We start from the raw sequence: 12,390 nt of genomic DNA on the forward strand, positions 1-12,390 counted from the left end.
GTATCTGGTTTTCCCAGCACCATTGCTGTGGAGATTGTCATTTCTCCAGTGTGTATGTTTGGCATATGTGTCAAGAATCAGGTGGCTGTAGCTCTGTGGGTTTATATCTGAGTCAACGAGCCCATTGCTTATGTGACATGACTTGTTTTTTATTTTTATTTACTTATTTTATTTATTTATGAGAGAGTGAAAGAGGTAGGGGGTGGGGAATGGGTGTGCCAGGGCCTTCAGCTGCTGCAAACGAATTTCAGATGCATGTGCCACCTATGGAGCTGGCTTACCTGGGTCCTAGGAAATTGAACCTGAGTCCTTCAGCTTTGCAGGCAAGTGCCTTAACCATTGAACCATCTCTCTAGCCTATGACTTGTTTTTTAGTTTGAAATGATAGTATGCTTTTGGTGTACACATTCAGGGCATGTGCAAAGAAGATGAAAGATTGAAAGCAAAAGTCTGGGATGGAGGAGTAAGGAAAATGAGTGTGGAAATGTGTGGAAGCACTAATACTCAGAGGCAACATCACTGGATTGGCTTCTCTGTTGTGCATAGTGTAGAGTCTATTTCTAGATGGTCCCACCTTCTGGAACATGACGAAGCTGATGCTGTCAGAGGGACTGGTCTGGTATGGTCAATTAAAAATCGCTGAGCAGGAACTTCGTATTTACATAGAAAGGCATCATTCAAGAAATCCCTTTCATTGATACATTATCTCACTGACAATAGAAGTAGAACACTGGGATAGGGAACTTCTGGTATAAGAGATTCAGCCAGTGCTGGAAATTTACTCTTTTATTTTACTTCTCAAACTAATGCTATAAGAATGGAGCATTTCCCAGGACCCATGCTAGCCAGATGCACAAGATGGTGCATGTGTCTGGAGTTCATTTGCAGTGGCTGGAGGCCCTGGTGCACCCATTTTCTCTTTCTCTCTTCGTCTCCTGCTTTCTCTTCGTCAAATAAATAAAAATAAAATATTATTAAAAAGAAAGAATGGAGGATGGGGGCTGGAGGGATGGCTTAGTAGTTAAGGAGCTTGCTTGCAAATTGTAAGGACTAAAAGGATGCAGGTTCAGTTCCCCAGTACCCATATAAATTAGATGCACAAGGTGGTGCATGCGTCTGGAGTTTGTTTTCAGTGGCTGGAATCCCTGACATGCCCATTCTCTCTCCCTCTCTCTCTCAAATAAGTAAATAAAAATATTTTTCACCGGGTGTGGTACCACATGTCTTTAATCCAGCACTTGAGAAGTAGAGGTATGAGTGTCACCGTGAGTTCAAGGCCACCCTGAGTCTAATGGATTCCAGGTCAGCCTGGGCTAGAGTGGGAATCTATCCTCCCCCGCCCAACAAAAAGAATGGAGGAGGATGTGATTATTGCAAAGACCCACAGCTGCTTGTGAGGGAAGAAGTAGAGGTGAAGAACAGAGCATGAGATAATTGTGTGTAGTGACATCTCCTCAGGCTGCATTTACATTACTGGGGCTTTCCTAAAAGCTGGGGAGGTGGTTTGAATTTTTGTTATCTTTGTATAACTTGTTAGACTAGAATTCAACTCCCCCAGGATAGAATCATCAGAGACAGAAAACCTTTAAAAGGAAGTTTGTAAAAAAGAGTGAAGCCAGGTATGGTGGTGCACCCCTTTAATCCCAGCACTCGGGAAGCTGAGGTTGGAGGATCGCTATGAGTTCGAGGCTACCCTGAGACTACATAGTGAATTCCAGGTCAGCCTGAGCCAGAGGGAGAAGCTACCAAAAACCAAAAAAAAAAAAAAAAAAAAAAAACCAAAAAAAAAAAAAAATTTCAAGAGTGGAGCATGACTGATTACAATTTTCTTTATTTCATTGACTTTAATTGAAATCCAGCAAGATTATTTTCTAGTAACGTTTTCTATTGATTGTGTTTGAGAGAGCTCTTACTTTTCCTTTATGAAGCTAGAGAAGAAAGTAGATCATTTAATAGTGTCTTGAGGGTAGGGTTGTGGAAATGAGCTGGCAAGGGTGTGGCGTGAGGAGCTGGTACACACACTTAGGAAGTTCTGCTTGTTCTGAGGGGTGTGGACATGCAGAGCTCTCAACCTATGGGAGAGTGGAGCCTTAGACTGGCTGAGAATGTACTGGTCTTCTGTATGCTGTGCTTCTCATATTAGTACTTAGTTTAATAATAGTTATGATAGTAATAAGTTAATAATAGTTAGTTTCTTATTTCTCTATTAGATTTTGCTTAGAAAATACCCAGGAAGTAAATCTTTTCCTTAGCCTTATTTTGGGAGAAAAATGAACAATTTCCTCTCTGTTTCCTAGTTCCCTTTGGGGCATAAAACTAGCAGGCATTTACTTACATGACTAAATGCCAGAGGTGACTTCTGTCATCCTTTTGTACAAGCAGGTCCTACTTAGGAAAGAGATGCTAACTCTTTTTCTCCCAACAGCTGTTCGGTTTGGTCGGATTCCTAAGCGTGAAAAGCAGAGGATGCTGATTGAAATGCAAAGTGCGATGAAGACCATGATGAACAGCCAGTTCAGTGGTCGCCTGCAGAATGACCCCTCAGGAGAACATGAGGAGCAGACGACCTTAGTGCACGAGCAGCTGCGGCCCAAGCCCCAGCTGGAGAAGGAGAGCGTCAGGGGCTCCCCTCCTCCCCCCTCTGATTTCGCAAAAGAAGAAGTGATTGGCATGGTGACTCGAGCCCACAAGGACACCTTTCTATATAATCAGGAGCCGCGGGAGAGCTCAACTGAGAACATGCAGCCCCAAAGAGGAGGCAGGATTGCGAAGAACATGGAGCAGTATCATTTGAGTCTCGACTGCTGTGGCAATGGGCTTGGCCACAGGGCCTGTAGTGAGAGCCAACCGCACCTCAGTGGACAGTACAAAGGGAGGAACGTCACGCATTACCCCAGTGGGCATGCCATTTGTCTTGCAAATGGACGTTGTGTGAACTTCTCCAGTGCTTACACTCCAAGAGTGTGTGATAGAGCTCCAGTAGAGGGGGGCTCTCGGAACGAGAGCAGTAGTTACCTGTGCAGCACTGCAGGGAGGATGCATCTGGTATAGTGACATCAGTTTTTTGCTCACCTTGTGTCAAGGAAAGCTTTGAAGGTTTTCTTTTTTGGCTGGTGGGGAAGGTGTGTTTGTGTGTTCTGTGTGTGTGCGTGCATGTGCGTGCGTGTGCAAGTGTATGTGTGCACACGTGTGCTTACTTGGGAGGTGGATCAGAAAGCTCAAGAGATTTCCAGAATCAATTTTATGTACCATTTTCAGTGAATAATTTTAATAAGCAACATTTGTCGAGAGACCTAATTTCACACAGAGCTAGGGTACAAGCTTGTGACTTAATTGATACTGTGGGATTAGGAGTTTATATAAAATATGATTATATAGAATTTATCCTTTAATTCTTGGAAGTCCCTTTGGGAATTAAGTATTATGATTAATTAGTACCTCATTATCCAAAGGGTTGCTCTTGTAGCTTCTTTGATTTCTATGAAGAGAGGTTTTGTTACTTTTGTTTGGTTGGTTTGATTTTCTTTTTTTGGGAGCGGGGAGCTCGCTGTACTTTTCAGGCTATCCTGGACGCTCCCAGGCTGTGATGCTTGTGAGCAGCTGGGGTCAGGCTGCGTCACCATGCCCAGAAGGGAGTGTCTGTGGGCCATGATGATGTGAAAAAGAACTTTTGAGGATAGGACACAAATGTCCTATGGTTTGGAAGTTTAGGAATAATTTAACAACTTAATTTCTAAAACATTATCCTGGGAGATAATGTTGCTCATATCCTTCAAGTTTTCTTCATCAAATATAACATTCTGCATGAAAACCCAGTGCTCTTGTTCAGCCAGACACCAGGGCAGCAACCCTGCACTACGTCCACTTTAAGCCACGAGGCCCATGATAGTGCTTATAGTTTCAACCTCCAGGTAACTAAAGTCTCTTGTTTTCATCTTTTAAATGCTTGTCTCTACTCCCATCTTCATGTTCAGCTTGTTTGTTCCTTCCTAATATCTGAGAGAGCTGCAAGGTGACCTTCCACTTGTTTAGGCTTAATGACCTCCTTAGAGAAGGAAGTTCTGTAGAATGTTTCATGGTTGTTTTTATGACTTAAGCATCAGCCCATCCCTGGATGTCCTATGGACTTAATAAAAATTTGAAGGCAGCCGGTAGTGGCGCACACCTTTAATCCCAGCATTTGGGAGGCAGAGGTAGGAGGATTGCCATGAGTTCAAGGCCACTCTGAGACTACATAGTGAATTCCATGTCAGCCTGGGCTAGAGTGAGACCCTACCTCTAAAAACTTAAGAAAAAAATTGAAGGTGAATTTCACTAATAGAATATACAGTACATGTTTTAGAACCTTTTTAGTGTTCTTACAATTTCTTTGCTCCGCATTTTTCCTTCCCTCTATCATTCCATGTTTAGTAGGTATACTTAGCATCTACACTCATTGTTTTCTAGTTTAATAGGTGGCCAAATCATTGTTGATGGAATAAAGGGTCATTGGCCTCTTTAAACGCAAGGTCCCTACCATCCTCTTGGGAATTGCAGTGTTGTAGTTTTGCCTATTGAAGACTGAGTGAGTTCTGAAGTAGGAAGTAAACTAGGTGTGAGTCCTTGGCCAGTGACTTCACTTGGGTTGAGTCATCTCTGAGCCACTCAGAACCTCATGTCCTCATGTATGAAATGGTAATCCTGCAGCTTCGTGATGAAGCCCTAGCCCAGCTTGTGCCAGGACCTGGATTCCATCCCTAGCATAGGAAAGAAAACATGGTTGTAATCAGCCATAACTAAAAGGGCTGAGAAGCAAACAGATGTGGGCTTACATTGTAAACAGAGCACTCTAACCAGCATAAGGGCAGCACTTACAGAGCAAACGAAACCTGCACAAGGGGCATTTGAAATAGCTTCTTGTAGACAATAATTTTCATAGGCTACATCTTATGGTAAGTTCATTGGTGTTTGAATCAGGTTCCCATAAGGCCGTTTTAAGTGCAAAGGGTATGTGCTTTATAAAGCCTTTATTTTAAAATACACACTGTTCACTGGCCAGAACTCCTCTATATTCAGTGTGCATTGGCAAGTTTGTATTGCCGCGAGGTTTCCCATGTAATGCTGGGCTACACATGGGGGAAGCTGTCTGGAGATGCTGCCGTGCTCACAGTTTAAGAGTCCTTCTGTTTCTTGTAAACTAGGTTTGCCCAATGAGTAAGTCTCCCTATGTGGACCCTCAGAAGTCGGGGCATGAAGTCTGGGAAGAGTTTTCCATGAGCTTTACCCCAGCAGTGAAAGAAGTGGTGGAATTTGCAAAGCGTATTCCTGGATTCCGAGACCTCTCTCAGCATGACCAGGTCAACCTTCTAAAGGCTGGGACTTTTGAGGTAGGTTTGACCCTTAACATTCATTGATGCGGGACATGAGTACCTCAGTTTCTCTGATGCTTTTCATTCTTTTCTAAGTAAGCATTTATAGTTCAGAGTCTGAAACTACCCACGGCAGATTGACAATGCCAGGGTTTACAGCAGAGACTAGCGTAACTCAGGACTAGACATGTCAGTGCTGTGTGCTCCCAGCATGCAGACCCCAGGGTGGTGGTGTTTTCAGGGGTACATGGTGTTAGGCACTTAACAGCCGGCCTGGGGTTTATCGTATTCATTACAGAATATGAATGGAGAACACAGTTTTGTTTCCAGGTGATTATCAACTGTTTTGGGTACCTACCTCAGTGTGCCACAGTCCTAAGGGCCACCCTTTAGTTCATGGCACTCCAGGGCCTCTTGCTACTGTATACAAAATGCAGACACATGTGCTACGTTGTGGGTCTGGCTTTATATGGGTGCTGGGGAATTGAACCCAGGCTGGCAGGTTTTGTAAGAAATTGCCTTTAGCAGCGGAGCCATCTCTCCTGTCCTGTATGTAGGTGTCTTTAACTGACTCGACTAGTTACTTAATATTCCCATACTTTCTTCCAGGTTCTAATGGTTCGATTTGCCTCATTATTTGATGCAAAGGAGCGGACTGTTACCTTTCTCAGTGGCAAGAAGTACAGCGTGGATGACTTGCACTCAATGGGAGCAGGGGATCTGCTCAACTCTATGTTTGAATTCAGTGAGAAGCTGAATTCCCTCCAGCTCAGTGATGAGGAGATGAGCTTGTTCACTGCTGTCGTCCTTGTATCTGCAGGTAGGCAAGTGGGTCGTGTGGGACTGTGGTCACCTGTCAGTTTATGCTGTGGGCCTGGGACTCCGCATCCTCTTGAAGAAAAGGGCTCCTCGTGTGAGCCCAGTGTGGGGCTGCTCACTCGTGATGCTCCCAGTTTCTCTGATTGTACGGCATTTTTATTGTAGGGACTTCTGATCAAGGGGTCTCATTCAGCTGCTAGCCATTAAAGCACAAATTGCTTTTCCCAATAGCATATTGGAAATCAAGGTATTGCCTTCCCTGGGGGCATCTGTATAATGCCATACAATTTTAGGTATCGCTTTACTTTAAAATTCAATTAATTGGGGCTGGAGATACGGCTCAGTGGTTCAGGCACTTGCCTACAAAGCCTAAGGACCTGGGTTTGACGCCCCAGAACTTACATAAGCCATATGCACAAGGTGGTGCATGCATCTGGATTTGGTTTGCACTGGCTAGAGGCCCTGGCACGGCCATTCTCTCTGTCTTTCAAATAAATAAATAAAAATAAATAATTGGCTGGGAATCTTACATATGATACAACTCCCAAGTTCCCTGTGTCCTTTCTACTCCTCTTGGAGCAGAAGTCTGCTAGTCACTGGAGGGTTGTGAGTTACAGTCCTAATTATGTGGGTGACATAAAGGGCCTCTATGTCGGGGAATCAATGAAGACTGGTAACATTAGAAGGCATAATTTGGCTGACCAGTTCGACCTGGACAACTGAGCAAATTCGAAGGGAAGATTTCAATAAAACATGCCTGTCTTTAAAATTATTATTTTTTTTTCTGAGGCTGGGTGTGGTGGCACACGCCTTTAATCCCAGCACTCTGTTCAGAGATGACATTGTGAATTCCAGGTCAGTCTGGCTTAGTTAGAGCAAAACCCTATTTCGAACCCACCCCCATTTTTTCCCTGATGTATGTAGTGTGTGCACGTGTGTGCATCCTGTGCATAGGTGGGTGGAGGCCGGAGAAGAAGGTCAGCTGTCATCCTCTGTTAACTCTTCTGCGTTGTCCCTGTAAGACAGAGGCTCTCACTGCACCTGGAGCTGCTGACCAGGGAGCTTCAGTGATTCTCCAGTGTCCACCCTCCTCCACACTGGGGATACAGCATGCATGTTTATGCCTGGCTGTTTACCTGTGTACTGGGGATCGAACTCAGGTCTTCATGCTTATACCTGTTGCGCCATATCCTCATCATAGGAAGGCTGTCTTCCTACAGTGACTGCCTCTCTCATTTTATTTACTGTTTACTGAGTCTCTTGATCAGTTGTCAGTATTGGTTAATGTTGGTATCAGATTGATAAATCTATTTCTGTAAAACCAAACAGTCAATATTTGTTAAGTTCTCTATCTTATGACTGTACCTTATGCTAGCTGCTCAGACAGGCAGGCAGAATTTGGGTGTGTTCTCTCTGGAAAGACAGAACAGGGTTTGGTGCCGCACTGTGCAATTTTTAGTTAAATAGGCCGTACAGAAAGGAAGAGGACACAATCTGCGAAGGCGAGGTGAGAAAGGGGAATTAGAATCTGAGCTGTTCTCAGTCCTCTGCCTGCAGGGGTGCACTACCTGGGCTTTAGATTGGTTGTACAAATTAACATATCACAAAGTCAGTTTTATTGACTGTGTGGTGGAACATGAACATAAATAATCTTAGCCCTCAAGAAGTAGAGGTAAGGGGATCTTGAATTCAAGGCCAGCCTGAGGTAAATAATGAGTACAAAACCAGCCTTGGATATAGAGCGATATCCTGCTCACGAAGTTGTGTTTTTGGTATTCTGAATCTGTAAGTAGTGTTCGTCGTGAGCTGAAACACAGTGAGCTGAAACGTGGAAGTGTACTGGCCTGTACGCTGCAGCCTGAGGGGATGATTCATGTACAGGTAGTGGGTGGATTGTCCAAGGCAAAACTAGGTGTGAATACCGGGATGAGGGCTCAGTGGAGAGCCTTCTTGACACACCTGCTTACCATGCATAGTCATGTACAAGTTGGAATGCAACCCATATGTTGTAAAAATGTGTTTCTATACCATGTATACATTTTTATCTTGCCAGTTAGCAACTGAAGTCAGTATATGGCATCTAGTCTGTAACTCAGAACTTGTAGATTTTTGTGAACAAAACCTCCGGCACACTTCCATTCTCTTTCTTGCAGGTGCGGGGGGTGTGTGAGCAGTACAAGGTGTCGCGCAGCTTCCCATTGAGATTTCTTAGCTGTTGAGTCGGCTTTTGTTCAATACGTATAGAAAATCTTTTGAATTTGAGCGACTGATAAGCAGGAATATGCTTACATTAACAGTGTCCTCTGTTCTTCCGGTTAGATCGGTCTGGAATTGAAAATGTGAACTCTGTGGAAGCATTGCAAGAAACGCTCATTCGTGCACTAAGGACCTTAATAATGAAAAATCACCCAAACGAGGCCTCCATTTTTACAAAACTACTTCTCAAGTTGCCAGATCTTCGATCTTTGAACAACATGCACTCCGAGGAGCTCTTGGCCTTTAAAGTTCACCCGTAAGGCCTTGTTCATTTGAACGTGAACTGGCGCTCACTGTACATCTTACGCCAGCTGCTTATTTACATGTGTGTACCTGTGTGGAGGTAGAGAAGACCTTGCAGACCATACCAGATCGTAGGCTGGCTCGCAACCATACAGCGGCTACTTGGATGGGGACTCATTGCCGGGATCGGACACTGACTCCATCTCCCCAGTGACCAGTCAGCTGTGTTGCACTTAGACTGGAGAAGCTGCATTGAACATCGTCACACTGAATGTTAGACTTTCTCATCTGCCAAAACCAAATATCCACTTTGATCTCCCTGGGGTAGGAGTAGACCAGGCACAGTGCAGGAGGACTCAGGTCAAGCCTCTGTGGCAGTTCTGTTCGGTTGTCAACTGGCAGTCAGAGGTTCTGGGAGCTGGAGGTCTCCACATGGCTCATTGCAATGTCAGCATGTGACCCTGCCATGACTGGTTGTGAAAAACAAGAACTGCTAATGTCCCCAATATTCCCTTCACAGGTGTACTAAACATGTCCATAGAGCATCTTTACCTCCCGGGAGATAGGCACTATGTATATATGGTGACATTTTTATTATCATCGCTCATGCTGTTCTTTTCTTACTTCTAAGCATTTCTGGGAAAACATTTCACAGTCCACACCGATCTGTTGTTCAGGGTTCCTGCATAAGCGTGGGGTATCCCACTGATGACATATATTCCAATTTATGTCAGATCACATACGTTGTATGTGTACATAGTATGAATGTGAACATAGTTATACATAAGATCCTTCACAATATTTTAAACTGTGAAGAACTTTATCATAAAACAAACTGAAAAACAAGAGGTGTTAAAGGACCCAAATTAGGTGCATTTTACCTGCTGCTGCTGCATAATCACTGCTTTACAATGTTTAGCCCATAGAATATTGAATTTATGCTCTATTTTTGTTTAAACAACACTTAATGTAAAAGTGCAATGGGTAGTCAAGTCCAGATTTCAAAGAATATGTATTTTAGAGTACATCTTTGATAACACCTGTAGTTGTACGTACTAGTTGTTTAAGGTTGACTCTGATTCTTACCTTGTGCTAAAACTGTGTCACTGCTCCTTACATGCTGCAGCTGGAAGGTGAGTGTTGGAATTCCTTCTGGAGAGTGGATTCCTGCTTGGGGAAACTGTTTACCCTGTTGGCATGTGTGCGTGCGAGCATGCATGCATGTGTGTTCTGAGTCCACTTTGTTTCTTTCCCTAATAACAGTACAGGAATTTTTTGTCAAAGTAGATTTAATCCATAATTTGAAAAATCATTTAGAGTATGACCTATAGACCTAGACATACAGTGGTCATAGACTTGTTATATACAAGTCTAATAATGGGCTTCATTAAATTGATGGATAAGCCTGTTTTTAGCAGCAGGAGAAGTAGCCCATATTGAGGATGTCACGTATCTGTTTTTCCCCCTGAAAGATTGCAATGAATTGGATTTCTTGGGTAATGATTATTTTCTTTATAATGTTTGCATTATATGAAAATGTTAAGTGTCCAGAGCTCACTTTACTGTACCAGGCTGTTACTTTCATGACGTGAGTGGAATGCCTTATTTTGTAACTTTGTTTAACTTGCTGCTACTAGGATCTGAATTTCTGTGGCACTAGTTAAGTAAGTCCAAGAAAGATGAGCCCTCACTGTAAAGAAGAAAGGCGACCATGATGTCTGTAATGCAGTTGAAACCATACTTGTGGTTTACCTTAGGAGGTACGACTTTTATGGGTTATACAGTTAGTTATTGTGAATTCTTTACATGATAACATTATGTTTTAATAATTTTTTCTTAAGACAAATGCATAGTTTTTTTTCTATGGGGGAAAGAACGAGCTTTTTGAAGTAACATTGAAACCCTCAAAGATTGTGTTGTTTCTTCAGTTTTGCCTTCTGCATAAGCGTCTTTTTAATGTGTATCTTTAAAGTAACTCTTTAGGGCTGCAGAGCCAAAACTATGTTATTTAACTATGTTATGGCGTATAAAACTTGAGTTAGGTTCAACATATACATGTATACATTCATAGATAGGTATATACATTTTGTCTTGTAAAATTTTATTTGAATAATTCTTGTAGATAATGGGAACCAAAATTAGTAGTTCATATGCCACTCTTAGTATTTCTGGATTTGAAATTAGCCCAGATATGAAAGTTCTAACTATCAAATTAAACCAGCAGCCTAATACAAGCACATTCTTTTTATTGAGTCATGGTTATAGACTAATGACATCAACCAGTTAGGGAACATCTGAGTCAGTGGGACACTGTTGATTAATTAATATGTACTGTGTGGATTAAGTGAAGCTTTAACTCTGATTTCTCAATTTAAAATTAAAATATGGGCATTATGTCAGCAGACTTAAGGGCATTATGTCAGCAAGCTGACCTCTCCCCCTATGCTTTTGGTATATCTTCACATGATCGCAAAGAGAGGGTTCCAGCTTCCAGAGAGAAATAGCTGAGGGCAGGGGATGAAGCTTGTTCTCATGGTAATGGTATAATTACAGATTGAGAGATCAGAAGGAAATGCTAGTGGATTAAGTGTATAGCTTTCATGTCAACATTTCCAGAAGACCATTGTACCTTGGTAAGGAATGCTGTGTAGTAAGTATAGTTGCAAAGCCAGGCTTAGAAGCTCAGCTAGACGCATTCCTGTGCACGAGAGGAGCACCTGTCTTAACTCTTCTTTTCATTTCCAATATAATGTTTGCTGAATGTACAAGAAGAGTTTATCACTTAGGACAATAGGATTTTTTAGGGGCTGGGGAGGGGCTATGTTAGGGAACCATTATCTATAAATGAAGATAGTTGATTTGATGCAAAAAATTAAGACTCAAAACTGTTCTTGAGCCAACATGGAAAAATAAGATGGGTGTTAAAAACATTATCGAAATGTGTTGTTAACAGGATATGAATTAAGTTTATTTTCTATGACCTGTAATCAGGGAGGACATGGGAAATACTGACATGTTCCTGTGAAGTGATCTGTACATGGGCGGGAGGGTGTAATAAATATTATTTCTAACCAGCACTGAAGTTTGATGTCTACCTACTGTGGTGTTTTGTAAATCCATTTATATTATTATTTATTTCCTACTTTTGTTTGTTAGATAAGGTCTCATGTATTCCAGGCTGGCCTCACATTTGCTATATATCTGTATCTTGCCTTAATCATCTGATCTTCTTGCCATGAACTCCTTAGTGCTGGGATGAAAAGTGTGCATTACAGGCTTGGGAGATGGGTGAGCAGTTAAGGTGCTTGCCTCCAGAGCCTGGTGACCCGACTTTGATTCCCCAGTGCTTTCTTCCACCTGCCATCAAACATCCACACTGGTGTCAGGGCCACTCCTGTAACCCTGCAGCTCACCAGCTGGGTGCTGGGATGACCTGTGTACCCTGTATACCCTGTGCACACCCGAGGATACTGGGTGTGGTGTGAAGCCAGATGCACAAAGTGTTGCATACATCTGGAGTTCTGTTGAAGTTGTTGGAGGCCCTGGTGCACCCATTCTCATTGTCAGTTTCTCTTCTCTCTCTGCTTACAAATTAAAAAAAAATAATTAGTAGGGTGGGGTGGCTCATGCCTTTAATCCCAGCACTCGGGGGAGGCTGAGGTAGGAGGATGGCTGTGAGTTCGAGGACAGTCTGAGACTACAGAGTGGATTCCAGGTCAGCCTG

At 42.8% G+C, this 12,390-nt stretch overlaps 1 protein-coding gene across 1 annotated transcript in view; it reads left to right on the forward strand.

Annotated features, from left to right (window-relative positions):
- Nr1d2 (nuclear receptor subfamily 1 group D member 2) overlaps positions 1-11,743 on the forward strand; it is a 29,457-nt gene extending 17,714 nt beyond the window's left edge. The window contains exons 5-8 of the mRNA XM_045135822.1: positions 2,426-3,045; positions 5,181-5,366; positions 5,958-6,168; positions 8,487-11,743. Of these exons, the coding sequence (XP_044991757.1) occupies positions 2,426-3,045; positions 5,181-5,366; positions 5,958-6,168; positions 8,487-8,683 (1,214 nt within the window). The 3' untranslated portion in view covers positions 8,684-11,743. The remainder of the gene's footprint in view (positions 1-2,425; positions 3,046-5,180; positions 5,367-5,957; positions 6,169-8,486) is intronic.
- The last annotated feature ends 647 nt before the right edge of the window (positions 11,744-12,390 follow it).

Source organism: Jaculus jaculus, chromosome 16 (assembly GCF_020740685.1).
Source record: "Jaculus jaculus isolate mJacJac1 chromosome 16, mJacJac1.mat.Y.cur, whole genome shotgun sequence".
Lineage (NCBI taxonomy): Eukaryota > Metazoa > Chordata > Mammalia > Rodentia > Dipodidae > Jaculus > Jaculus jaculus.